The sequence below is a fragment of the Hyla sarda genome, chromosome 2, assembly GCF_029499605.1.
Source record: "Hyla sarda isolate aHylSar1 chromosome 2, aHylSar1.hap1, whole genome shotgun sequence".
In the NCBI taxonomy this organism is placed as follows: domain Eukaryota; kingdom Metazoa; phylum Chordata; class Amphibia; order Anura; family Hylidae; genus Hyla; species Hyla sarda.
In genome coordinates this window covers 427,834,909-427,861,627 of record NC_079190.1, presented here as the reverse complement: position 1 = coordinate 427,861,627, position 26,719 = coordinate 427,834,909, and the positions used below count along the sequence as shown (strand labels likewise).

At 43.5% G+C, this 26,719-nt stretch overlaps 2 protein-coding genes across 9 annotated transcripts in view; one reads left to right on the top strand and one right to left on the bottom strand.

Moving 5' to 3' along the window:
* The window catches only part of LOC130356901 (beta-crystallin B1-like), an 83,589-nt gene extending 72,431 nt beyond the window's left edge, over positions 1 to 11,158 (bottom strand). Inside the window, exon 1 of the mRNA XM_056559041.1 lies at positions 11,135 to 11,158. Coding sequence (XP_056415016.1) covers positions 11,135 to 11,147 — 13 coding nt within the window. The 5' untranslated portion in view covers positions 11,148 to 11,158. The remainder of the gene's footprint in view (positions 1 to 11,134) is intronic.
* Positions 1 to 14,225, top strand: part of CRYBA1 (crystallin beta A1) — a 66,070-nt gene extending 51,845 nt beyond the window's left edge. For 5 of the 8 annotated variants that reach the window (XM_056559039.1, XM_056559038.1, XM_056559037.1 and 2 more), the window contains exons 2-6: positions 10,662 to 10,726; positions 12,426 to 12,544; positions 13,348 to 13,489; positions 13,664 to 13,806; positions 13,892 to 14,225. In XM_056559039.1, the coding sequence (XP_056415014.1) occupies positions 10,682 to 10,726; positions 12,426 to 12,544; positions 13,348 to 13,489; positions 13,664 to 13,806; positions 13,892 to 14,039 (597 nt within the window). In that variant the 5' untranslated portion in view covers positions 10,662 to 10,681 and the 3' untranslated portion in view covers positions 14,040 to 14,225. Of the gene's footprint in view, positions 1 to 8,423; positions 8,568 to 8,988; positions 9,053 to 10,661; positions 10,727 to 12,425; positions 12,545 to 13,347; positions 13,490 to 13,663; positions 13,807 to 13,891 lie in introns of those variants that run through there. The other 3 variants (XM_056559036.1, XM_056559032.1, XM_056559035.1) reach the window with 3 other exon arrangements.
* The last annotated feature ends 12,494 nt before the right edge of the window (positions 14,226 to 26,719 follow it).

The following is a 26,719-nucleotide window of genomic DNA, read 5'->3' as shown; positions in this document are numbered from 1 at the left end:
CTACCCTTCATCCATTCCTGGAAAATACATTTCAGAAACAACCGTCCATTCCAAATGTCCACTTCCCCCTATACACCTTCCCCAGGGGGTGTACAGTCTGCAATAGGCTCACATGTGGGTGTTTTTGTTTTTTTTTTCCCCCATCTAAATGTATGAAACTGTCAGCTACTGATAGGTCAGTAAGAAACAGAATCCTCAAATGCGCAGCGCTCTCTCCCCACCTGAGCAGTGTGCGCATTTTCAGGTAACAGTTTAGGGGTGGCCACACAAAAAACATTCCCAGAAGGATGAAGCAGAGCATAGGGTTCTAAGCGGACAAAGTTGGCATATCAGTTGGAAAATTGCAATTTTCATTTTTCATAAACTACATGTCAACCATTCCAGGAAAATAAATTTCAGAAACACCCATCTGTTCCAAATGTCCACTTCACCCTCATACAGATATCTCGGGTAGTGTTATGCCCGTAATGGGGTCACATGTGGGTGTTTCTTAAATTTTCCTCTAAATGTATCTAACCGTCAGCTACTTAAATGTCATAGGCCTGTGAACCTGGCTCGATGGGGGAGATTTATCAAAACCTGTGCAGAGGAAAAGTTGTCCAGTTGCCCATAGTAACCAATCAGATCGCTTCTTTCATTTTCAACAAGGCCTCTTCAAAATGAAAGAAGGGATCTGATTGGTTGCTATGGGCAACTGGCCAACTTTTCTTTTGCACAGGTTTTGATAAATCTCCCCCAATGTGAATATAGCTTTATGAGTCTTGGGCCCCGTTATGTGCCCACACAGCACGTTACATCCACATATAGGGTATTTCTTTACTCTTGATAAATTGGGCTAAAATATTTTTGGGACTTTTTCTCCTATTAGCCTTTGTGAAATAGCAAAATTTTTACAGCCCACTGTTCAAAAAAGCGGTGATGTGTAAATACTCACTGTACCCCTTGTTACGTTCCTTAAGGGGTGTAGTTTCAAAATGGAAGTCACTTGCCAGGTTGTTGTTTTTTGTAGATTTTATGTCAAAATCTCTACCATTACAGTGCAAATCACCTCGAATGTGCTCTATGCTCTCTCACTCCTTAGCCCTGTTGTGCACCTGCACAGCACGTTAAAGCCACATATTTGATATTTCCTTACTCAGGAGAAATTGGGCTCCAAATTTTGTGGGGCTTTTCCTCCTATAATCCCTGTTGAAAATGAAAAATTGGGCTTAAACCAGCAATTCAGTGTTAGAAATCAAAGTTTTCATTTTTATGGCCCACTGTTCAAAAAACCTGTAAGGTGTAAATACTCACTGTACCTCTTGTTACGTTCCTTGAGGGGTGTAGTTTCTAAAAGGATGGCACAGAGGGGGGGGGGGTTCTGCGGTTCCGCCACCATAGGGGCTTTGTAAATGCACCTGGCCCCCAACTTCAATTCCAGTCAAATTCTCTCTCCAAAAGGCCAATGGTGCTCCTTCTCTTCTGAGACCTATAGTGCGCCCATAGAGCACTTTACGTCAACATCAAAATGTCAAAAGTTGGGGTATCACCAGCTTTTTAGTGTTAAAAATTTTTTTTTTCATTTTTACAACCCACTGTTCCAAAAAACTCACTGTACCCCTTATTATGTTCCTTGAGGGGCATAGTTTTCAAATTTGTGTGCCATGTGTTTGTCTGTTTGTTTTTTTTTTTTTGCTGTTCTGGCACCATGGGGGCTTCTTAATGCGACATGTCCCCCAAAAACCATTTCAGCAAAATTCGCTCTCCAAAAGCCAAATTTTCCTCCTTCTCTTCTGAGCATTGTAGTGCGCCTGCAGAGCACTTTACATTCACACATGGGTTATTTCTAAGAAATTAGGTTTTAAACTTTGGTGGGCATTTTCTCATATTAACCTTTGGGAAAATGAAAAATTTGGGGTAACACCAGCATTTTAGTATTAAAAATCTAATTTTCACATCCAACTTTTCTGAAGAATCATCAATCACCTGTGGCGTGTTAAGGTTCACTATACCCCTTGTAACATTCCTTGAGGGGTGTAGTTTTCCAAATAATGTGCCATGTGTTTTTTTTTTTTGCTGTTTGGAACTGAAGATTTATTGATGCCAACATAAAGCAGACATATTGTATATGTGAATCAATATATAATTTATTATGAATGACCATTTTCCTTACAAGCAGAGAGTTTCAAAATTAGGAAAATGTAAAATTTTCATGAAATTTTGGAATTTTTCACAAAGAAATTATGTAGAATATATCACGAAAAAACAATCTCGGAATCAAATTCATGGGTCAAAGCATCCCAGAGTTATTATTGCTTAAAGTGTCAGAGGTCAGATTTGCAAAAAATGGCCTGGTCCTTAAAGGGGTACTCAGCGTTCTGAACAAACTGCTCCGAACGCTGGAGCCGGCGTCAGGAGCTCGTGATGTCATAGCCCCGCCCCCGCGGGTGGGGACTTTACTATAATAGGGGCTGTGTTCAGAGACTGACTATGAGTGACCCTTACTAACTTGAGGGTCACCACAGGTGCTCTTTAAGGAATGTCTTGAATCCATAGAATTTTTCACAGAACTATCTATCCTGAGGGTGGTAGACATCACTAGGTCACAGTGACTGATTAACCTTGCCAAAAAACTTGCTTCGTTTATGTTCATCTGCTTACCATGTCAATTCTGAGATGAAATAATACAGCTTCAGCGATTTAAATATTCTTAATGCAAAAATATGGCAAAGATATATGGAACAACAATTTCTTTCAGTAATTTGGCAATTCCAGACTTCTTCCAAGTCATGATACTGGCTCCATAAGAGAAACCTCCATATCAAAACCATTTCTAATTTGTAATTCATCATCTTGTGCTTGACTTGTACAATGGCCCAGTCATGTTTTATACAAAAAATAGCTGAGTACACGGCGTTGCCCGGTTTTTCCTTCCTAATCTTTGTTAGGGAGGAAAATCAACAAAGGAGGAAGCTTTTGACTTCATATCTCGTACTCATATATTGTTGTCATATCCCATCCCCATACCCCAACTTCATATCCCGTCATCATATCTCAACCTCATATCCCGTCCTCCTATCCCGACCTCCTATCCTGACCTCCTATCCCGTCCTCCTATCTCGACCTCATTTCCAGTCCTCGTATCTCGACCTCCTATCATGTCCTCATATCCCGTCCTCATATCCCGTCCTCATATCCCATCCTCATATTCCATCATCATATCCTGTTCTCACATCCCAACCTCATATCCCGACCTAATTTCCTCTCCTTATGTCCCAACCTCATATCCTGTCCTCAAGTGGGACTGATTTGTGATGAAAATACTGTAAGCTGGAAATAGAAGGGGGTGTGGCTTTGTGGGACTGGGCGTGATTTGCAAGCCAGACTGATGCACAAAAAGGGTAGATAATAAAGGGGTTGGGGCTTAAATGTGGGCGTATCTTTGTGAGATGGGGTGTGACACATTCACAAGGAGATGCAGAGCGGAGCTTGTGGAGTAAGGTAACGGAAGTCCCATATACTTGCATGGGACTTGAAACAAAAACCCATAATTTATATAAGGGTGTAGATAAGGGTTAATTTAACTTTCATATCTTTTTATTTGACATATAAGTAATGTGTACCATGTATTATTGAAATATCTCCAGCCGTACGGAAGTTATGTGGGAACATACATTTCCCATTGATTTGCATGGGACTTTAACCCCTTAAGGATGCAGGGTTTTTCCGTTTTTGCATTTTCGTTTTTTTCCTCCTTACATTTTAAAAATCATAACGCTTTCAATTTTCCACCTAAAAATCCATATTATGGCTTATTTTTTGCGTCACCAATTCTATTTTGCTGTGACATTAGTAATTTTACCCAAAAATCCACGGCGAAACAGAAAAAAAAATAATTGTGCGACAAAATCGAAGAAAAATCGCCATTTTGTAACTTTTGGGGGCTTCCGTTTCTACACAGTGCATATTTCGGTAAAAATGACACCTTATAATTATTCTGTAGGTCCATATGGTTAAACTGATACCCTACTTATATAGGTTTGATTTTGTCGTACTTCTGGAAAAAATCATAACTACATGCAGGAAAATGTATACGTTTAAAAATGTCCTATTCTGACCCCTATAACTTTTTTATTTTTCCACGTACAGGGTGGTATGAGGGCTAATTTTTTGCGCCGTGATCTGAAGTTTTTATCGGTATCATTTTTGTTTTGATCTGACTTTTTGGTCACTTTTAATTAATTTTTTAGTTGTATAAAAAGTGACCAAAAATAAGCTTTTTTGGACTTTGGAATTTTTTTACGTGTACGCCATTGACCGTGCGGTTTAATTAATGATATATTTTTATAGTTCGGACATTTACACACGGGGCGATACCACATATGTTTATTTTTATTTACACAGTTTCATTTTTATGGGAAAAGGGGGGTGATTCAAACTTTTATTAGGGAAGGGGTTAAATGATCTTTATTAACACTTTTTTTTAACTTTTTTTTCGCAGTGTTATAGCTCCCATAGGGACCTATAACACTGCACACACTGATCTTTTACACAGATCACTGGCGTGTATTAACACGCCTGTGATCAGTGTTATCGGCGCTTGACTGCTCCTGTCTGGATCTCAGGCATGGAGCAGTCATTCGCCGATCGGACACTGAGGAGGCAGGAAAGGGCCCTCCTCGTGTCCTGTAAGCTGTTCGGGATACTTTCATTTTCACTTCAGACGAGGAGGTCAGCTTTGATCGCCGCGTATGAAGGGTTAATACAGGGCATCACCGCGATTGGTGATGTCCTGTATTAGCCGCGGGTCCCGGCCGTTGATAGCCACCGGGACTGACCCAATATAACGCGGGGACACCACGTGACCCCGCGGCATATCGCGGGAGCCGGCGGAGGACGTAAATATACGTCCTTCGTCGTTAAGGGTTTAAACAAAAACCCCGACCCTCACAAATGGGGGTAGTTAAGGGCTAAATTAACTATCCTATATTTTAAGTGGACATATAAGTAATATGTGACCAAGTATTATCGAAATATCTCCAGCCGTTTGGAAGTTATGCAGTAACATATATTTCCCATAGACTTGTATAGGACTTTAAATAAAAACCCAGACCCTGGCAAATAGGGGTGAGTAAGGGTTAAATCACCTATCCTATGTTTGTTGTTGACATATAATTAACATGTGTGCAAAGTTTCATGTTAATATCTTCAGCGGTTTGGACGTGATGCTGGAACATACACACACACATACACACATACACACATACATACACACATACACACATACATACACACATACACACATGCACACATTGGCCCTCATTTACTATCACCAAACCGACAGCATTTGTCGGGTTTATGTTGTCACACATTGTCTGCGCCATGGCGCAGACACTGTGCAACATGTTGCGACACTAATTCCCGAACCACCCGACTCGGCTTGCTGAAAAGCCTAAAAAGGAGCGTTTCCCGACCAAAACCTTACTTTCACACAGATTTAACAATTTTCCTGACCACATTACTCGGGTCTTGTCCTTTTTTTTTCCCGACAGCTGCAAGCTGTAGTAAAAAAACATGTTCACGTTTGTACAAAGTAGTTTTTTATGTTAAGATATATATATGCCCCCGGCACAGCGCAATCATATGACCCCAGCAGCGCATGTATATATATGCCCCCCGCACAGCGCAAACATATGCCCCCCCCCCCCCCCCCGCACAGCGCAAACATTACCTGTTCCCGAGGTCCGTGCTTCTTCTGGCTTCGGCGCTGTTGCCAGCACCGAAGCAAGAAGAAGCACGGACCTCGGGAACAGGTAATTATAACAACGGGGATGGGGGAGGTGATGGGGCAGCTGTGTTGGTTGGACTGAGGAGAATTGTGTATAGAAGCGAAGTGGGGACCAGATAACGCTATATGTCTGCTCCCCACTTCGCTTCTATACACATATGCCTCTGAAGCGCTATGATTGATAGGCGGAGCATTATTAGAGCATTGGACAGTGGCTTCCCGGAGAAATGCTCTGCTAAAAGAATACTTGTCCTTGATAGCGCTTGAGGCACATGTATATAGATGCGCCGGGAGCTTATGATTGCGCTGTGCGGGGGGCATATATACTGTATATACATGCGCTGCTGGGGGCATATGTTTACGCTGTGCGGGGGGCATATATATATATACATATATATATAAATATACATGTGCTGCTGGAGGCATATGATTGCGCTGTGCCGGGGGCATATATATTGTATATACATGCGCTGCTGGGGGCATATGTTTGCGCTGTGCGGGGGGCATATATATATATACAGGGCCGGCGTTGGGGGGGGGGGTAACCCAGGCAATTGCCTAGGGCCCCCATCCCCCAGGGGGCCCCCTGCTGGCTGCTCAGTGGGGGGGGCAACTGTTTTAAAGTGTCCGCAGCGCCGGCTGCTTGTTAAGGATAAGCAACCCGGCCGCGGTCCCTTTAAAACGGCGGGTTTGCGGGCTATGTGAATAATATGACGAGTGACGTGTCCTGCCGGGTCCTCTATGCGGCGTCAGGGACGTCCCTCCTCATTTCCTGCAGCGCCAGTGTAGTGAAAAAAACTGTGTCGTGAAGCGTTCTGTGTCCGGCTGCAGGAAATGAGGAGTGACGTCCCTGACGCAGCATAGAGGACCCGGCAGGACACGTCACTCGTCATATTATCCACACAGCCCACAAGACCCGCCACATTACCTGAGTCTGCGGAGCGCGGCCAGGTAAGGAAATGTGAAAAAAAGAAAAAGTAAGGGGGGGGGGGGGAAGAGGGGAACTATACTGCCAACCTAATGGGGGGGGGGACTGCAACCTAATGGGGGGGGACATACTGCCAACCTAATGTGGGGAACATACTGCCAACCTAATGGGGGGGGGACTGCAACTTAATGGGGGGGAACATACTGCAAACCTAATGGGGGGAGGGACTGCAGGCTAATGTGGGGGAACATACTGCCAACCTAATGGGGGGGGGCTGCAACCTAATGTGGGGGGAACTTGCTGCCAACCTAATGGGGGGGGGGACTGCAACCTAATGTGGGGGAACATACTGCACCTAATGTGGGGGAACTATACTGTCTACCTAATGTGGGGGAACTACAACCTAATGTGTGGGGACATACTGCCAACCTAATGTGGGGGAACTACAACCTAATGTGGGGGAACTATACTGCCAACCTAATGTGGGGGAACTATACTGCCAACCTAATGTGGGGGGAACTATACTGCAAACCTAATGTGGGGGGAACTATACTGCCAACCTAATGTGGGGGAACTATACTGCCTATCTAATGTGGGGGAACTATACTGCCAACCTAATGTGGGGGAACTATACTGCCAACCTAATGTGGAGGGAACTATACTGCCAACCTGATGTGGGGGAACTATACTGCCAACCTAATGTGGGGAGAACTATACTGCCAACCCAATGTGGGGGAAATATACTGCCAACCTAATGTGGGGGAACTATACTGCCTATCTAATGTGGGGGAACTATACTGCCAACCTAATGTGGGGGAACTATACTGCCAACCTAATGTGGAGGGAACTATACTGCCAACCTGATGTGGGGGAACTATACTGCCAACCTAATGTGGGGAGAACTATACTGCCAACCCAATGTGGGGGAAATATACTGCCAACCTAATGTGGGGGAACTATACTGCCAACCTAATGTGAGGGGGAACTATACTGCCTATCTAATGTGGGGGAAACTACACTGCCAACCTAATGTGGGGGAACTATACTGCCTATCTAATGTGGGGGAACTATACTGCCAACCTAATGTGGGGGAACTATACAAAAATATAAAATTGTACTATTCTGATCCCTATAACTCTTTTATTTTTCTGTATATGGGGATGTATGAGGTCATTTTTTGCGCTGTGATTTGTAGTTTTTATCGGTACCATTTTTGTTTTGATGGGACTTTTCAATTGCTTTTTTAGATATCTTGTATGGTATTTGAAGTGACCAAAAATGTGCAAATCTGGTTAGTGCACTATTACGACTTTTGGGGCCCCTCTTTTGATTTTGCCCAGGGCCACGCTAAGCCTAAAACCGGCCCTGTGTATATATATATATATATATATATATATATATATATATACATACATGTGCTGCTGGGGGCATAGGATTGCGCTGTGCCGGGGGCATATATACAATTTACCGTGCGACACAATTTCTAACCCGTGCGACACAATCCGTGCGACACATTGAGTTTTATATATATATATATAGATAGGGTTGTACACATAAAGGTGGATAGCCAGTCATCAGCCGATGTCTGTGCATGCTTGATTTAAATCTTCAACATCTGAGAAAGAATCATTATTTTGGGCTATTTTAAAGGAAATATGTTACCTAGATTTCTGTTAACTGATTAGAAACTGAGTCAAATACTAAAACTTGCTCTTTGTTTATTATCAGTTTCTATTTTCCGACAGAAAATTACATTTTTTGTACATTGTAATGGGGACAGCTATACCGGAATGACTACCTCAGGAAGAAGAAGGTCAAGTAGAAGGCCACAATGCAGGACAACTTTAAAACGTATTTTCTCCCGGATTAAATGTTAGTTTCCGTTAGTTCCTGTTCACATTAGCATCTTAATAGAGCTGTTTTGAAACATATGCCAAAGTAGATAATATATTGTGCTAAATAGGTCACCTGCTATATATTTCCTGTCAAGCTTTTATTTCCCCATGTATCTACCGATAATTATTAAAAGCAATTATTCAAGAAACAGTAAATAATGTATTCCTTATTTAATGTACATATATTCTCTCAATGACCCAGGCAGAAAGGCAAATTAACAGAGTGAAGTCATGGCTAGTAGGCTCAGTCACGCAGACAGAAATGTACATTGTGCCGGACAAAGAGACTCAGACAAGAGGGCTGGGATCAGAGGGGACAATAGAAATGACATTATCCTGCTGACACTGGGCAAAAAGCTGGCATTAAGACCTGTGGTGTAGCTTCCTATATAAACCCTGTAGCTGGGTCATTTGCAGTAGGCTAGTGCCAGATGGAGATCCCACCAGTTCAGACTGAGCGAGGTGAGTCTATGCCGCAGATCCAGTTCTCAGCGTGCTTTTCATAAAAGATAGTGTAGCCGAGTATAAGTTAACACTTAGCTGATGGTTGGCTATAACGAAAATGTCTGAACATGAGATATTCGGTGCTCTATACGAGAAAATGATTGCTCTACCAAAAGATGGCTACAAGGACGTACAGCTGTGGACAAAGAGCAACTTGCAAAATCGGTAATAGGCCTTTTACTTGGCTTCCTGTTTTGGGACTGGAGTGCCACTGTAGACTCTACACCCTTTCTATAGTCCTAGTTATGTACCATATTGTATGGAGAGACATAACGTATGGAGAGACAGACATATTGCTATATTTTGAAAAGCGAAGGTAACAGTAATCATGGGTTACGTTTAAATTCCAAGCCTACTGTCCAATAGATACAATAGGTCAATATGGGGACAATTTAGCAAATGTTCTGATTAAAAGTGTGTGTTAGTGGTTAGATGATGTAAAAATCTTTTTTAGATATAAATAATATCCAAAACTATTATTTAAACTAAATTTCGAAGGTCTGTGATGTTTGAGTCAATGGTAGATACCAGATTTTTGGCCTTATAAGACGCACTTTTTCTTCCCCAAAACTGGGGGGGGGGAAAGTTGGTGCGTCTTATACGGCGAATACCTGCGGCCATCAACAGCCGGGACCCACGGCTAATACAGGACATCACCGATCGCGGTGATGCTTTGTATTAACCCTTCAGACACGGCAATCAAAGCTGACCGCCGCGTCTGAAGCAAAAATAACACTAACCCGGCTGTTCAGTCGGGCTGTTCGGGACCGCCGCGGTGAAATCGCGGCGTCCTGAACAGCTTACAGGACACCGGGAGGGACCTTACCTGCCTCCTTGGTGTCTGCTCCGTACCGGGATCCCCTGCATGGCTGGCGCTCTCCTTCGACATCATCACGTCGTCGCGCACCCCGTCCCGTCATCCAATAGGAGCGGCGTGCGTAGCGACATGATGACGGCGACGGAGAGCGTGGATCCCGGGGAAGAAGACGTCCGGAGCGTCGGGGACATCACACGGGCATGCTAGGAGTTGTAGTTTTGCAACATCTGGAGGTCCGCAGGTTGAAGATCACTGTTGGGTGCAGAATCTTTTTTTTCTAGATTTTGCACCTTTAAAATAGGGTGCATCTTATATGCCGGTGCGATCTACAGGGCGAAAAATACGGTAGCTAGTAGTTTTGAGACAGCAGCCTCTTTCCAATAAGGATTTCTTTTTAGATGCATAATATATGCATACTGTTATAAAGAAGATAGACTTAGATCTTTTACTTATGATAATGCTGGTTGTATGTTGGAAAGGTTGGTAGTTGTGTGCGTATTCAGGTCTTATGACAATGCATGTAGGTCACCTGTCAAGAGCAACGAGACTTTCTTGAAGACTGGAGCCATTTGCCTGGCAAACCATTTATTTGCATTCTGAAACGTTTCCCTTTGTTCCATAATTTTTATTATGTTACCCAGGTCATTTGAGGTTGCCTTGAGTTCACTGCCCATCTGATCTAGGAGTGGAAGCATAGTGATTGACGAACTATTCCATTGTTTAAATTATGTTTTTTTGTTTTTTTTGTAGAAGACATCACCTCTGAAAAAATGGCCCAGACCAACCCTCTTCCTGCTCCTCTGGGACCCTGGAAGGTATCCAGTGATTGCTTACATGGGATTGTTAGGCGAGATAAAAATAACATAGTTATGTAGAAGAAAATACAATGCCGAGACTTCATGTAGATCCTACGCCTCAGTATCTGTCTTTTGTCCTGAACACGTTCCAATGAGGAGATCATGTTATAGAAAAGCATTACCAAAAATGACTAAAAAGAGGGACTTGTGTTTATTTCTTGTATTTCTTGTCAGTGACTCAAGCAGTTTCTTATGTTTGGCACCAAGAACAAGAAACCATGAGACTAGTGAAACAAAATAACCATTCATCATCCTTATCTGACTTAAGTAGGAAAGAACAACAAAGAAATGGTTGATATTCAGAATGGTATAATATTCACAAATCACATATCTGCATTAATATAATAAGGCAATAGCAAGGCTTACCCAACAGGAACATTAGATTTGTACACTTAAAGGGTACCTCTCATCAAAAAAAAACTTTTGATATATTATAGATTAATGTATGCAGAATAACTTTACAATTGCAGGTTATTAAAAAATATGCTTCTTTCTATTTAATTTTCCACTTTGAAGAAATTACCACTAGGGGTCTCCCTACCAGTCCTGGCAGCAAGCATTTCAGACTCATGCTTGAGTCCTAAACACTACGAGCTGCCAGTCTGCTTTGTTCACAAAGGAGAACACTCAGAGCTGACAGCCTGCTTTGTTCACAGCCTGTTTGGCTGTGAACAAAGCAGGCTGGTAGCTCTGAGTGTTTAGGACTCCAGCATGAGTCAGAAATGCTTGCTGACAGGACTGATTGGGAAAAATACAATAGAAAGAAGCATATTTTTCATTAACATGCTATTGGAAAGTTATTCAACATTCATTAATCTAAAATATATCAAAAGTTTATTTGATGAGAGGTACCCTTTAAGTCATATTAAGTTTCATGGAGGCTCTGTCTGAAAGAGTTGTATCCACTTAGAAAAACATGGTAGCTCTCTTTCAGAAACAGTGCAACACCTGTCCTTTAACTGTGTCTGACACTGCAGACAAAGACCATTGAACTAAATGGGGCTGAGCTGCAATAGCCTAGAAAACTGGTGGACAGATGTGGAACTGTTTTTGGAAGGAAGTAGCCTTATTAGTAACACTTAAAGGGGTACTCCTGTGGAAAACATTTTTTTTTTTTTTCAATTCAACTGGTGGCAAAAAGGTAAACAGATTTGTAAATTCCTTCTATTTAAAAATCTCAAGCCTTCCAGTACTTATCAGCTGCTGTTTGCTACAGAAGAAGTAGAGTTGTTTTTTTCTGTCTGACCACAGTGCTCTCTGCTGACACCTCTGTCCATATCAGGAACTGTGCAGAGCAGGATAGATTTGCGATGGGGATTTGTCAGCAGAGAGCACTGTGGTCAGACAGAAAATAACTATACAACTTCTTCTGGAGCATACAGCAGCTGATAAGTACTGGAAGGCTTGAGATTTTTAAATAGAAGGAATTTACAAATCTCTTTAACTTTTTGCCACCAGTTGAATTGAAAAAATTAGTTTTCCACAGAAGTGCCCCTTTAACACAATGCAAAGAAATATCTCCGACTCTATGTACAACGAACATATCTATGGACAAACAGATATATCCCAGTGGAGTATAAGGCTATGAGCAATGGCCCTGAATTCAGAACCAATTAAATCCTACCTATGCTGTATATAAGTCACATTTTTCTTACAGATCACTGTATATGATCAAGAAAATTTCCAAGGAAAGAGGATGGAATTCAGTTCTTCCTGTGCAAACATCATGGAGTGCGGCTTTGACAATATTAGGTCTATAAAGGTGGAATGCGGAGCGTAAGTATGGTGATATGATTTAGATATTAAGATGTCTCAGGAGGATTAAAGGGGTATTCCGACATCAGCTAAAAACATTGAAATGCTGCAGTAGCATATAACATGCTTACCTGTCTGTCCCAGTTCTGAAAACATCAAAAATATATTTGTATTGTGTGCCTGTGTATCCCTTTCTATGCCAGTTACTCAGTAACACAATCTCCAGAATGCATTGCTTTCCCTCAGCTCTTTATTACAGTCCTCCCACCCTGCCTACTTTCCTCTTGCAGCACTCCTGCAAGTTTTCTGCTGCAGAACATTGCTCTACACAGCAGACTTCTTTTTCCACACAGAAAGTCTGGATAAGCTGCTGTATTCATTCCCTGTCTGCTACTCTGCCTGTAGCATTGTTTAGCACAAGGCAGCATGCTGTAAACACACCTCATTCTTCCCTAAATGTTCCAATAAAGATATATATGTAAATGACAGGGAGATGGTGATGTAGGCTGTAGGAGCTGGTCAGAGGTGATGACATCACTTATGGGGCAGGGCTAGAGCTCTGAGGCAAGATCCAACCATGCCTTCTGAGACAGGAGGATGATGGGTTCTCTTGGGAGAGAGGGAGGAGCTGGGGAGCTGCTGAGACCACATCACACTTACAATGAGAGGACTACACAACTTCCTGGGGTAAATCAAGCAAAAGTATACTGAAGCCAGTTCAGTAATATATGAATAAACTATTAATCTTGGGGTGAGTTTTAACCAGCTATATAGCTTGTATAGTAGACTATAGCTTACTAATATGTTTATTTATATTTATGCAGATGGATTGGATATGAACACACAAGTTTCTGTGGTCAGCAGTTTGTTCTAGAGAGAGGAGAGTACCCCCGCTGGGACGCTTGGAGTGGCAGCAATGCCTATCACATTGAGCGCCTGATGTCTTTCCGACCAATCTGTTCTGCCGTAAGTGAACAAACATAGGTGAATTGTCTAAATAGACATGTTGTCAAGAAAAGAATTTGTATGTTGAGAATACATGGTATGCCATAACAAATTTCTGCTAGAGATTACTAGTGTATGCAAACTTTTGGTAGAATTATCGATTTCTGCACTTTACATTCATCATTTCCCTTGCAGAATCAAAAGGAATCCAAACTGGTCATCTTTGAGAAAGAGAACTTTATTGGACGCCAGTGGGAGATGTGCGATGACTATCCTTCCCTACAAGCAATGGGTTGGGGCAACAATGAAGTTGGATCCATGAAGGTTCAATGTGGCGCGTAAGTATTGTGAAATAGCACTACATATAAGTATTGTCAGCTGGCTTTGGACTGTGATCTTCTTACAATTGCCTTCTTCTTGCAGTTGGGTATGCTACCAATATCCTGGTTACCGTGGCTACCAATACATTTTGGAAAGCGACCACCATGGAGGTGAATACAAGCACTGGAGAGAATGGGGATCTCACGCCCAGACCTTCCAGATCCAGTCAATCCGACGCATCCAGCAGTAAAGGACCAAGCCTCTCCTGTCACTTACCCTTGCCGTGTTTGCGAGAGGTCACCGTTCACAGGCTTTCTGTGGTGCTACCATTCTCTTTTAACGCTATTCTAGAGGATACAGAAAACTTTTATTGTACTGTGAACGCATGTTGGGAAAATTACTTATTAATTGTACCAACTGCGAAAATGAAAATTAAATGTACTTCAGAAAAAAAACAATGAAGACATCAGCTCTCTTTTCATTTATTTGTTAGAATTGTGCAAAAACAAAGTGTATTTTGTGCATGAGAAATGGGAATTTTAAAATGTGCAGCACATGCTGGGTGACATTGTCAAATGCCGGGATTTTCTTACTGGAATGAATTATCGGGTCTGAATAAAATAATGATTAAAGGGGTATTCCACCCCTAGACATCTTATCCCCTATTCCCGAGGTGGTTGGGTAGTTAAAAACAGCTGATCTGGCTGTTTTACATAGTTTTCTTAAAGGGGTTATCCGAAATAAGGTGACTTTAATACTTACCTGCCAGACAGCAATAGACAAGCTTAGGAAGGATCCAAGCTTGTCTTGGGGGCTAAATGGCTGCATTATGTGTCCACCGTAAAGCTGCTGCTTTTTTTTTTTTGTGAAATGGCTATTTCCTTTTTGGGTTCCCTTGCTCCAACTACAAGTCCCTTGATACCTTGTTTGTAAAATGTGAGATTACTTTTCTACCTCCCACACATCAGCCACCCCACATATTGCAGCACAGCTGAGCTACCTTGCACTACAATTCCCAGCTTCTGGAGGATGATCTCCCTCCCACCAAGCTCCACCCATTGAAGCAGACAGGCTCTCTCTGAACACCTGACTAGTGATTTAATGTCTCAGGCCACACTGAAACCTGGGAAAAGCTGGGAGACAATGCTCATTTTGATGATGCTAAAAATAAGAATTGGAGACCAGCCATCAAACACAGGTACATACACTTTATTATGAACTACACTAACTTTACAGCCCTTGTAGCATAGTCATACAAGAAAAAAATACTCCTTTAATTCCTTTTGATATTATTGGGTAATGTTTGAGTTTCGTAAACCGCATAACACTGAGAGCCAGGGCCACCGTCAGGGGGGCACGCCCCCAGCAGCAGCAAGGGTCAGAACATTGGCAGTGGCTGGAGGCTAGGAGTTCCGACAAAAAAGATCAGTCAATGTGTCAGCCTGCGAACTCAGGACCACAGCTACAGCAGCACACACAGGTCCTGCCCAGGCTCATCGCTACAGGACAGGCAAACCAAGCAATTGCTTGGGGCCCCGAGCAGGCTGGGGGGCCCCGAGCAGAGCCGGTGCTTGTCCATCCTGTAGCGACGGAGCACTTCCCCCAAGAGCCGCCATCAGGGGGGGGGTACAACCCATACACCTGTATGGGGCCCGGAGCTTCAGGGGGGCCCAGACGTCCCTGGACTTTTTTTTTTTTTTTTTAATGGCTTGTCACTTGTACCCCCCTGATGGCGGCCCTGCTTGTCAGTGAGTGACTGTGACTGTCACTCACTGACCGCTGGGTGCCCCCAGGACTATGACCGGGCCTCATAGTCCGGGAGGCCGCACATTTCAATTAGATTACCTTTTTGTAGGGGGCGGGCCCCTTAAGAAACAAAGCAGGGCCGGACAGGTCAGGGGCTGATGGGAGTAGAGACGTCACGTGCCCCGCGCAGGCACGCGCGTCTACTCCAATCACCTGACCTGCCCCTGCCTACGTCCCCGCGCGTTCTCCAGCATCTTCCATATGCAGCGACAGGACTAGGAGCAGCAGCCTCACGTCATGGCATCGATCCCCAGCAGGGTAAGTAAACTGGCACGGGGGGCCTGGCGGGCGGCGGGCCCGGGGGGGTTGTATGGTGGTTAGGGGACTACAATGGTGATGAGAGGTGTGTGTGTGTGTGTGAGGGGGGGGTGTTATGAGAGGTGCAGGGGGGTGTTATGGGGGCCATGAGAGGTGCAGGGGGGTTATGGGGGGTGTTATGGGGGTGATGAGAGGTGCAGGGGGGTGTTATGGGGGTGATGAGAGGTGCAGGGGGGGATGTTATGGGGGTCATAAGAGGTGCAGGGGGGTGTTATGGGGGTCATGAGAGGTGCAGTTTTTTTATGGGGGTCAAGAGAGGTGCAGGGGGGTGTTATGGGGGTCATGAGAGGTGCAGGGGGTGTTATGGGGGTCATGAGAGGTGCAGGGGGTGTTATGGGGGTCATGAGAGGTGCAGGGGTGTTATTGGGGTGATAAGAGGTGCAGGGGTGTTATGGGGGGTTATGGGGGTGAAGAGAGGTGCAGGGGGTGTTATGGGGGGGGATAAGAGGTGCAGGGGGAGTTATGGGGGTGATAAGAGGTGCAGGCGGGATGTTATGGGGGTGATGAGAGGTGCAGGGGGGTGTTATGGGGGTGATGAGAGGTGCAGGGGTGTTATGGGGGTCATGAGAGGTGCAGGAGTGTTATGGGGGTGACAAGAGGTTCAAGGGGGTGTTATGGGGGGTGATGAGAGGTAAAGGGGGGTGTTATGGGGGTGATGAGAGGTGCTGCGGGGGGGTTATGGGGGTGATGACGAGAGGTGCCCCCCCCCCCGCACCGCTCCTCATCACTCCCCATAACCCCCCCTGGTTATAGTAGTGATTAGGAGAGGGGGGGGGGGAGTTATAGTAATGATGAGGAGAGATTTGGCAGGGGGTTATGGGGGTGATGAGGACACAGAGGATAAGAGGGGGTGTATATGTATGTATGATGTGGATGCATGTGTGGCAGTATTGTATTCAGTGGATACAGTGTGGAGCAGCATTATATTCAGGGTACAGTGTATAGCAGTATTATATTTAGTGGGTACAGTGTATAGCAGTATTATATTCAGTGGATACAGTGTTGGGCAGTATTCAGGGGTACAGTGAGTGGCAGGATTATATTTAGTGGGTACAGTGTGTGGCAGTATTATATTTAGTGGGTACAGTGTGTGGCAGTATTATATTCAGGTTACAGTGTGTGGCAGGATTATATTTAGTGGGTACAGTGTGTGGCAGTATTATATTCAGGGTACAGTGTGTGGCAGTATTATATTTAGAGGGTACAGTGTGTGGCAGTATTATATTCAGGTTTCAGTGTGTGGCAGGATTATATTTAGTGGGTACAGTGTGTGGCAGTATTATATACAGGGTACAGTGTGTGGCAGTATTATATTTAGTGGGTACAGTGTATAGCAGTATTATATTCAGTGGATACAGTGTGGGGCAGTATTCAGGGTACAGTGTATGGCAGTATTATATTTAGTGGTTACAGTGTGTGGCAGTATTATATTCAGGTTACAGTGTGTGACAGTATTATATTTAGTGGGTACACTGTATAGCAGTATTATATTCAGGGTACAGTGTATGGCAATATTATATTTAGTGGGTACAGTGTGTGGCAGCATTATATTCAGGGTACAGTGTGTGGCAGGATTATATTTAATGGGTACAGTGTATATCAGTATTTTATTTAGGGTACAGTGCGGGGCAGTATTTTATTTAGGTTACACTTTCTAGCAAGGTTATAATGATTACTGTCTTCATGCAGAAGATGAGGATTTGCTGACATAGTGAGGAGCCAATGATGTCTGGATGTCAGACTCTGCAGAGAAGATGGAGCTGGACCTGGAAGACCTGGTCCCTGGACCAGATGAAGAAGAAAAGATAACAGAGAAGATATCACTCGTCAGAAGACGTCACTCAGGTCACTGATATCATTGTGTATTCTCCTGACTGTCCCATCAGAGCTGTAGTCACTTCTAAGTTCTGCAGTGATGATGGGTAAAACTGTGTCCAATCTGTGTTTCTTCAGCTGTTACAAAACTACAACTCCCATTGCAAGAGGCTCTTCAGACATGATAGGAGTTTTAGCTATTCAACAGCTGGAGAACCACTTCAACCGAGGTGATCGGTGGGGGTCTCAGCAGTCAGACCCCCACCAAAAACATGTCCCTGGGGGGGGGGGGGTCTGGACAGGGGGTATGGGTAGGGAACACTGCTGCACCAAATGTGGGGGGAACATTGCTGCATCTAATGTGGGGGGAACACTGCTGCACCTAATGTGGGGGGGGAACACTGCTGCACCTAATGTGGGGGGAACACTGCTGCACCTAATGTGGGGGGAACACCGCTGCACCTAATGTGGGGGGTAAATCGCTGCACCTAATGTGGGGCGAACACTGCTGCACCTAATGTGGGGGGAACACTGCCTGCTTAATGTGGGGGGAACACTGCCGAATTAATGTGGGGGGAACACTGCCGACCTAATGTGGGGAGAACTATGCTGCACCTAATGTGGGGGAACACTGCTGCACCTTATGTGGGGGGAACTATGCTGCACCTAATGTGGGGGGGGACACTGCCATCCTAATGTGGGGAGAACTATGCTGCACCTAATGTGGGGGGAACACATCCTACCTAGTGTGGGGGGAACTCTGCTGCACCTAATCTGGGGGGGGGAACACTGCTGCACCTAATGTGGGGGCCTCGTATCGACGTTTGCTCACGTTGCGCTCCCAGAATTCAAGGGCCGGCCCTAGAGCGTGACGTGTGTCGGGGGCCTCCATGTCCATTTTGCTTGGGGCCCCCAAATTCCTTTAAACGGCCCTGGTCCTGCCTGAGACTGACAGGCTGGCACAGTGAGCAGAGGTCTGGAGGCTACAACGTCTGTACTAAATACTGTAGAGACAGGACGCTCACTGCTGCCTCTACTGTCTGCCTCCTCCTCACTGGTTCTGGCTCCTCCTGCTGACAGCACACAGGAACAGGAGCTACTCAGGGGAAGATCTGCTACACTGGGTAAGAGAAGAACCTGACCTCATGACTATGTGAGGAAGGGGGCATAAGAGTCCTGTTATGTGTTAGGTGGGGACTGGACAGGGGGGCTCTTGTGTGGAGGAAAGGGGGGCTTAGAGTCCTGCTATGTGTGAAGGGGAACTGAATGGGGTGGGCTCTTATGTGGGGAGCTTAGAGTCCTGCTATGTGTGAGTGGAGGGGGGGGGGGGGCTGGAGAAGGGAGACCTGCTATAGGGGGGGGGGTCTTTGGAGTGAAGATCTGCTGTTACTACTGTGTGAGGGAGGGGGCACTTTGTTTCTCTTTTTTTTTTTTTATTTAAGTTGTTTATTGTATTTTAAGAATTTTTTTAATATAGTTTCTTACAGTTGAAGGGAACCTGTAATCAGTTTTTGGCTGCCAAACCACGCCCAGTATAAAACAGGCATTGCGATTGTGGGACACTATGATCTATATCCTGTGTATAGGGATAAGAAGTAGGGTAGGGGAGTACCCCTTTACTGGGGGTACTCCAGTGCAAAACGTCTTATCACCTATCAAAAGAATTGGGGATAAGATGTTAAATTATGGGGGGGTCGGGGGGGGTCCCGCCCAGTGGTGGGATCCCCACGATCTAACATCTTATCCCCTATCCTTTTGATAGGGGAGGACATATTTTGAGCCGGAGTACCTCTTTAAGGACCAGGCCAATTTAATTTTTACGTTTTAGTATTTCCCTCCTTGCCTTCTAAAGCACATAACTCTGTTATATTTCCATCCACAGACCCATGTGAGGGCTTGTTTTTTGCGTGACCAATTGTACTTTGTATTGATAGCTCTCATTTTACCATAAAATGTACAAAGAACCCAAACATTTTTTTAAGCGAGGACATTTTAATAAAAACCACAATTTTGAATATTTTGGATGGTTCCGTTTTCAAACTGTGCACTTTATGGTAAAAATGTCATGTTTTCTTTATTCTGTGGGTCACTTTTTATAAAAAAATTTTTTTATGTGAAGTGACTAAAAAGCAGCCATTTTGGACTTTTTTTTATAACGTTTACGCCGTTCACTGTACGTCATCATTAAAATTATATTTTGATTGATCAAACATTTACGCAAGCTTCTATACCAAATATGTTTAATAATTATGATTTTTTATGCTTTTTAGGGGTAAAATTGGGGAAAGTTGATAGGGGGGGGGGGGATTTTTCACTTTTTATTTTTATTTTTTAATTAACTTTTTTTTTACTTATTATGTCCCCATAAAGGACTACTCATGGCAATCATTAGCTTGCCAATACTGTTCAGTGCTATGCATATGCATAGCATTGATCAGTATTATCGGCGATCTTCTGCACTGGCCTGCTGGAAGGCAGATCAGTGCAGAAGACCCCTGGAAGGCAGCAGAGGCAGGTGAGGGAACCTCTGTCTGCCATCTTAGCTGATCTGATGTGGTTATTGACAGACATCTAGCAGACGGGACCTGCTGTGTATGCTGCGAGCACCGCTCCGATGCTTGCGGTCATACACAGGACGTAAATGTATGTCCTGATGTAGAAGTACCTCTGCTCAAGGATGAATATTTATGTCCTTGTCTTTAAGGGCTTAAGTTCTGTAGTATACAGGATTTGGTCAGTAACAGTATGATGGTATGTTTAAAAAAAATTTATGGATGATGAGGAAGATGGCAGTAGTGGCCTGGGGGCGGCTACAAAAGGTTGGGTGGTCGGAGGCCCAGGCTTTGAGCTGTGTAAGGGGCCCCAAAATTTTTGATGGCAGCCCTGCTGAGAGCTAGGCTATTTTTGTAATTTCCAAGTTATAGAAACAACAAAGCTCATGGTGCAATTCTGTTTACGCTACTCCCAGTAACCTCTATGGTAGTTACATAAACTGGCCTATGGATGTGTTATAAATGTCTCAGATGGAAAAACCTCTCTCATCTGTCCCATCCCTAAACAAAGATAACAGTCTTCTTTCCCCTAAAGGGCGATAAGATATTACTGCCATGTTCTCTAGAGGAACACCAACTAAGAAATTAATGTCGCCATAGAAAGAAATGAATCCAACTTGGAGCATAAAAGAGGTAGCACCAACACAAAGCTGATTTAAGGAGTACTGCAGCCATAGACAACTTATCCTCTAGCTGCAGGATAGGGGATAAGTGTCTGATTGCAGCAGTTTGACCGCTGGGACCCCCGCGATCTCCTGTATGGGGCCCCGTAGCTGCCGTGGCTCTGCGTGGCTAATTCACGTGTCGTTGACCTCATTAAGAGGTTGACAGACATGCTCCCTCCATTCAGCTCTATGGGCGAGGTGGGGATGCACGAATGCTGCATCTCCGCCCCTCCCATAGAGATACATGGAAGGGGGTGTGACGTCTGCGGTCTCATGCTGTGGCCGACACGCCTCCTACACAGACAGAGCCACGGTAGAGCCAGGGCGCCGCACAGGAGATTGCGGGGGGGTCCCAGCGTTTTGCCCCTGGTGATCAGACACTTATCTCCTATCCTGTGAATTTCTTGTGGCAGGTATTTTGCCACAATACCAGTCTTACATTTTGCAGAATTCTGTATTGGAATCCCATTGAACTCAATGGGACTTGAATTTCGGCGGAATTCTGTGTTCTGAGAACACAGAAATTCTGCCTTAATTCCTCCAGAATTCCGCTCTGCTGAATGGAGCTTGTGCAAAATTGTGGAAATTCCGCCGTGTGAACATAGCCTAACTTCGGAGACAGGGTGGAGTCTGTGCCATATAGGGATCATCACTAAAACACATCCATATGCAGTGACCCAAGATGTTGCTGATATTGCGGCAACAGTGTGCCCTAATTGGGCATTGCATGTGGGCATATGAAAGGAAGTTAATATAAATTTTAAAAACTATAAATAATATAAAAAAACTTTATTGTTTTGCCCCCTACACATTTCTTTATCATATATAAAATTAAAAAAATTAAATAACTACATACATATTTGATATTGCTGTGTCTGTAATGACCAACATAAAAAAAAGCATCATGTTATTTAACAGGAATGGCAAAGGTTGTATAAAAATAAAAACAACAAAATCACAAACCATAATTGTTGTTTTTTAGTGCATTGTATGTATCCCAAAAGGATGCCATGGAAAGGGAAATGGGAAAAAAGAAAAAAGAAAAAAAAATACACACAAAACACGAGCCATGGTAACTATACACTGATGTTATGGCTTTCTGAAAGCAGCAAGAGAAAAAATAACATATAAAAAATGTGTGTCCCTGAAGGGGTTAAAACCATATTCGCTGACACTTAAAAACCCTGCTTGAAAATAAAATAACTGATTTGTAAGCAAAATTACGATTTTCTTTTTCTCTAGAGAAAAACAGCGGATGTCAATGACACAGGTCAAACGGGAAAACAATTTTGGCTCTTTGAAATATTAACCCTTGTGTAGGATGGTAAAACAAAAAACAAAAATTTAAAATATGCCTTCTCACTTTCCTTTTCCCTTGCCAGGAATTTGCAGGCAACTAAAGGACAGACCTTTCTACTAGATCAGTGTTTCCCAACCAGTGCGCCTCCAGCTGTTGCAAAACTACAACTCCCAGCATGCCTGGGCAGCTGTCTGGAGCCACACTGGTTGGGAAACACTAGAGCCACACTGGTTGGGAAACATTGTACTAGATTATGTAAATCTGAATATCTAACAATTCATAATAGTATTTGCCCCATATAGATGGGGTTGTAAGTTCATCTATAGGGACATATCCCATGTGTTCTATCCATACAGCAGTCAGTGTATGGGGTATGTTCACAGGGTGGAAGTTTTGCAATTCCGTGGAAATTCCATTTAGCAAAGCTTGCTGAAAAGGAATTGCGGATTTCCTCTGGAATTGCAATGGAATTGTGGCAGAATTTCTGTGTTCTAAGAACACAGAATTCCACAGTAATTCAAGCCCCATTGATTTCTGTGTATCTTTGTGGAATGCCAAAATCAGAATTTCAGCGGAGGAATGCCCGCCGCAGAAATCCTGCTGTCTGAATTGGACTGTGGAATCCCATTTAAATCATGAACACCGCAAATTAAGGCAGAACCGTGTGGACATACCCGAGGTGTGCAACAGGTCTGTATCCATTGCCCTCTCCTTGACATTTCACCACATCACAGCCCGATTACCTCTTGACAAAGCCACAGATGTGGTGGAACGTGGAGGTGAGGGCTTTGTGTTGTGTGTGTTTTTAATGCAGTAGTATGGTAAGGACTATGGGGGAGATTTATCAAAACCTACCCAGAGGCAAAGTTGCCAAGAGCAACCAATCAGCTCACTTCTTTCATTTTTAACAAGGCCTTGAAGCGATCTGATTGGTTGCTATGGGCAACTTTTCCTTTGCACTGCTATTGATAAATCTCCCCCTATATACAGGCACCTACTGCAGAGGGGTCATGTACAGTGCACACCTACTGTGCTTCCCCGAAAATAGAACACTGTCATGTTTATTTTTTCCTCAAGAAGACACACTATGGCTTATTTTCAGGGGATGTCTTTTTTTTTTCTTTTTATGCAACAGCTTGAGTCACACTGGTTTGGAAATACTGTTATATGCCCAGTCCTCTCATTTTTATTCCTCCTCAAATGCCCATTCCCCACCCCTTAGTTTATGTTCACTGAATTTCTTCCCCATTTCATGGACCATACCCACCTGGCCTGCTCTCCTTCCCATGCGGATGCACCATAAAGTACTGGGAGGAAGTGGCTTTAACTTCCTCCCAGTGCTAGGCAACTGCAGGGACTTGGGAGCCGACGCCGCACAAATGTTGTGTCCCCACACTGATCAGCTGGGACATGGGATCTGGACATCCCTACGGTACCTGTCAAGATGGGGCAGATGAGAAGGGCTGACCGTCTTCATTACCTTCAATAAGCCACGACTACCACTATGGCTTATTTTCAGGGGTATGGCTTATATTGAGAAAATACATAGAACTCCTAGTATGGCTTATTTTATGGGTATGTCTTATTTTCAGGGATACACGGTAGTTCTCATGAGTAGCCTAATACAGCTACACAGATTATTCTCCAGTCAACAATAGATGAGGGAATAGCCACATTGCACGGTTTTCAAAGAGTGTGTCATGTCTTCTCCCTTTTTTTGATTTTTCAATAAAGATATCTAAATAGATGTATATTTTAGTAACGGTTGGTAAATAAGGATTTATTGACCACCTTAGGTGGTTTATAGTGTTTAAATTAATCAGAAAATAGGACAAAATCACAGCACATTAACTCCATGACACAGCAGCTATTTTGGGCCTTGAGGCGGCCAAGTTATTTTTGCTTTTTAGACAATGCTGTATTTTTGGATGGTTTTGGGCGGACAAGTTTATTTTCTTTTAAGTTGCACCACTTTTAAGCATATAAGATATTATATATATATATATATATATATATATATATATATATATATATACACACACACAGTATATTTAAAAAAAAACAATTGGTTGGTTGTTATGGCCAACTTTTGATGAATTCCCCATGATGTACAGAAAAAAAAAAATTTTTGTTTTTGGTTGTGGAGTACAGACAGAAAAAAACTGTTGCTCCAACTTAGGCCATGTTCACACAGCAAATTCTGTACAGAATGTCCACCTAGAAAATAAAGGCGGACATTCCGCACATTAGACTAACCGGCAGGCGCTAGGACCGTTCGGAAATGTGCTGTCTCAGACAGCAATGCATTTCCTTGCGGAAGCTGCAGACAGCATAGACATGATTATTCTTTCTACGCTGGAATCTGAATTTCCAAAACTCTGCTGTGTGAACAGTGCAGCAAAATCCCATTGAAATCAATGGGACTCTGCTGCAGCGGAATGTCTGTGTGGAATACTTGTGAGAACATTCTGGACAAGTTCCGCTTGTGTGATACCGGCCTAAGTAATCAGAGAACAGAGGCTCAGGGACATGATGAATACCAATTTAGTGGGGGTTGTGTCAGAGGTATAGAGTAATTAAAAAAGTTTAGGTGAAGGTGTGAACAGAAGCAGGTCTTATTGGTATTGTAGGAGTGCCAGGATTGAAGATAATACAAACCCTAGTTGGGAGACTTAGGGACTGGATCAGCATAAGCCTTCAATATCTTATCCCTATGTGCAACTTTAGCAAAGCAAACGTCTATACAAAGTTTATCAGGCTGGCCAGAATAGAGTAAAGTACCAATCTGTATAGAGTGCTGGTTTAGTGTAACTCCTTGTTGGGCTAAGTGCTCCGCACCAACCCAGTAGTAAAAATTTAAAATCTCACTGGTTAACTCCTTGGGGGGGGGGGGGGGGGGGGGGGGGGGATTGGTATAAAGATGGCTCCGACCTGTTGCTGTGTAGACCTGCCTTTAGTTCTGGTGTCACTAGGACAAGGACTACAAAGAAAAATGAGAGACAGACATTAGGGTGGTGAGTCAGGCTTTGTTCACATATTGGCCGTCATTTATCATTGTAGTGTAAGTGAGGCATTTTTCTACACCTTTTTTTGTTTGCTGATAATGTGTAGGAGAACCAAATTTCTTAAATGGTCTCAGAGCATTTGATAAATTTTGTGCAGGTCACATTTTCTGAAATTTCTCTCTTCACATACACCAAAAAGCTAAGTCTGGGCTGGTGTAGTTTTAGAGAATGCAGTTCATAAAACCCTTCCATATCATTTGTATTGCCAAAATCAGTGGATTGCAACTCAAAAATCATCAGAAATGTGTTTTTGCGCCTTTTCTACACACAAAAAAAAAAAAAACAGTCTAAAGACAATGATAAATGTTGGCCATTGTGTTTTTAGCATGCCTTTTTGTCAAAGGCATATAAAAAACGTAAAATGTGAGCACCCAAAATGTACTAACCCATTTTTAGTTTTTCTTTTATTCTTGTTTCTGTTACGTGAATGCGGAGGACTACTTCAGATTCAGTAGACTATGAACAGTGGTTTTTGTTTCAATAAAATGCTTAACTGTGGGGGCGTGTTCCTAACATAAAATGGCTCATTGGCGCTGAGCACTGGTGTGGCGCTGTGTGGCAATCACTGCAGCTAAGATGCCGCGCCTGGGAGAAGGGATGCGGGGGGTTTGGAAGCGACCCAAAGGCTGGGGCTAGATCAGGCAGCAATGGGGCTGCTCTGCCACTGGGCGGTTCATAGACACTGGCTTTGTGGTGCTCACCTCATAGAGCCACGCCATGTTATGTTAGGAAACCCGCTAGATGGCCATGATGGGGCTAGCACATTATAATTATAATGTACACTAACAATCTGTGTGCATTATATATATATTTAAAAACACACACAAACACGATGAGCACAGGATCTTTGTGCACGATGTAGATTTCGACCAGGTCTTCTCCATTTATGTCTTATAACAAAAACATGTACTTCCTCTAAACACTCCAAACACAGGGTGAACAGCGCTGCATTTTGTTGAGCACTTGAATTTATGTCAAATAAGAGTTAAAGACAACCCACTGCTAGGCACTTCTGACGGGAACAGAGGAAAAGTGTAGAGTGCACATTGCCGTGGGTGGGATAGACAGTCAAGTGTCTATTACAATATGATATGCAGTGATACTAAATAGTCAGTTTATTAAAGGCACCTGCCCTTTCAGGATTTCAACTTACCTTTAACGAAATTAGACACATAAACCCAGCATGCAGCGTGAATCAAATTATTACGTTTTCCATAGACTAGTTTTGGTGTGAATCGACATAGGTGAAAAAAAACTAAAACTAGTCATCTATTCTAAGTGACTTTGAGTAAAGGTTGGTCACTGGTGCTAAACTCACCAGGGTCAGGGTTTTAACAATTGCCAACCTTGCAGGGTGTTCTTTGACAGAGTATATAGCGTGGAGAGTACATAGAGAATGTGGAGATCGA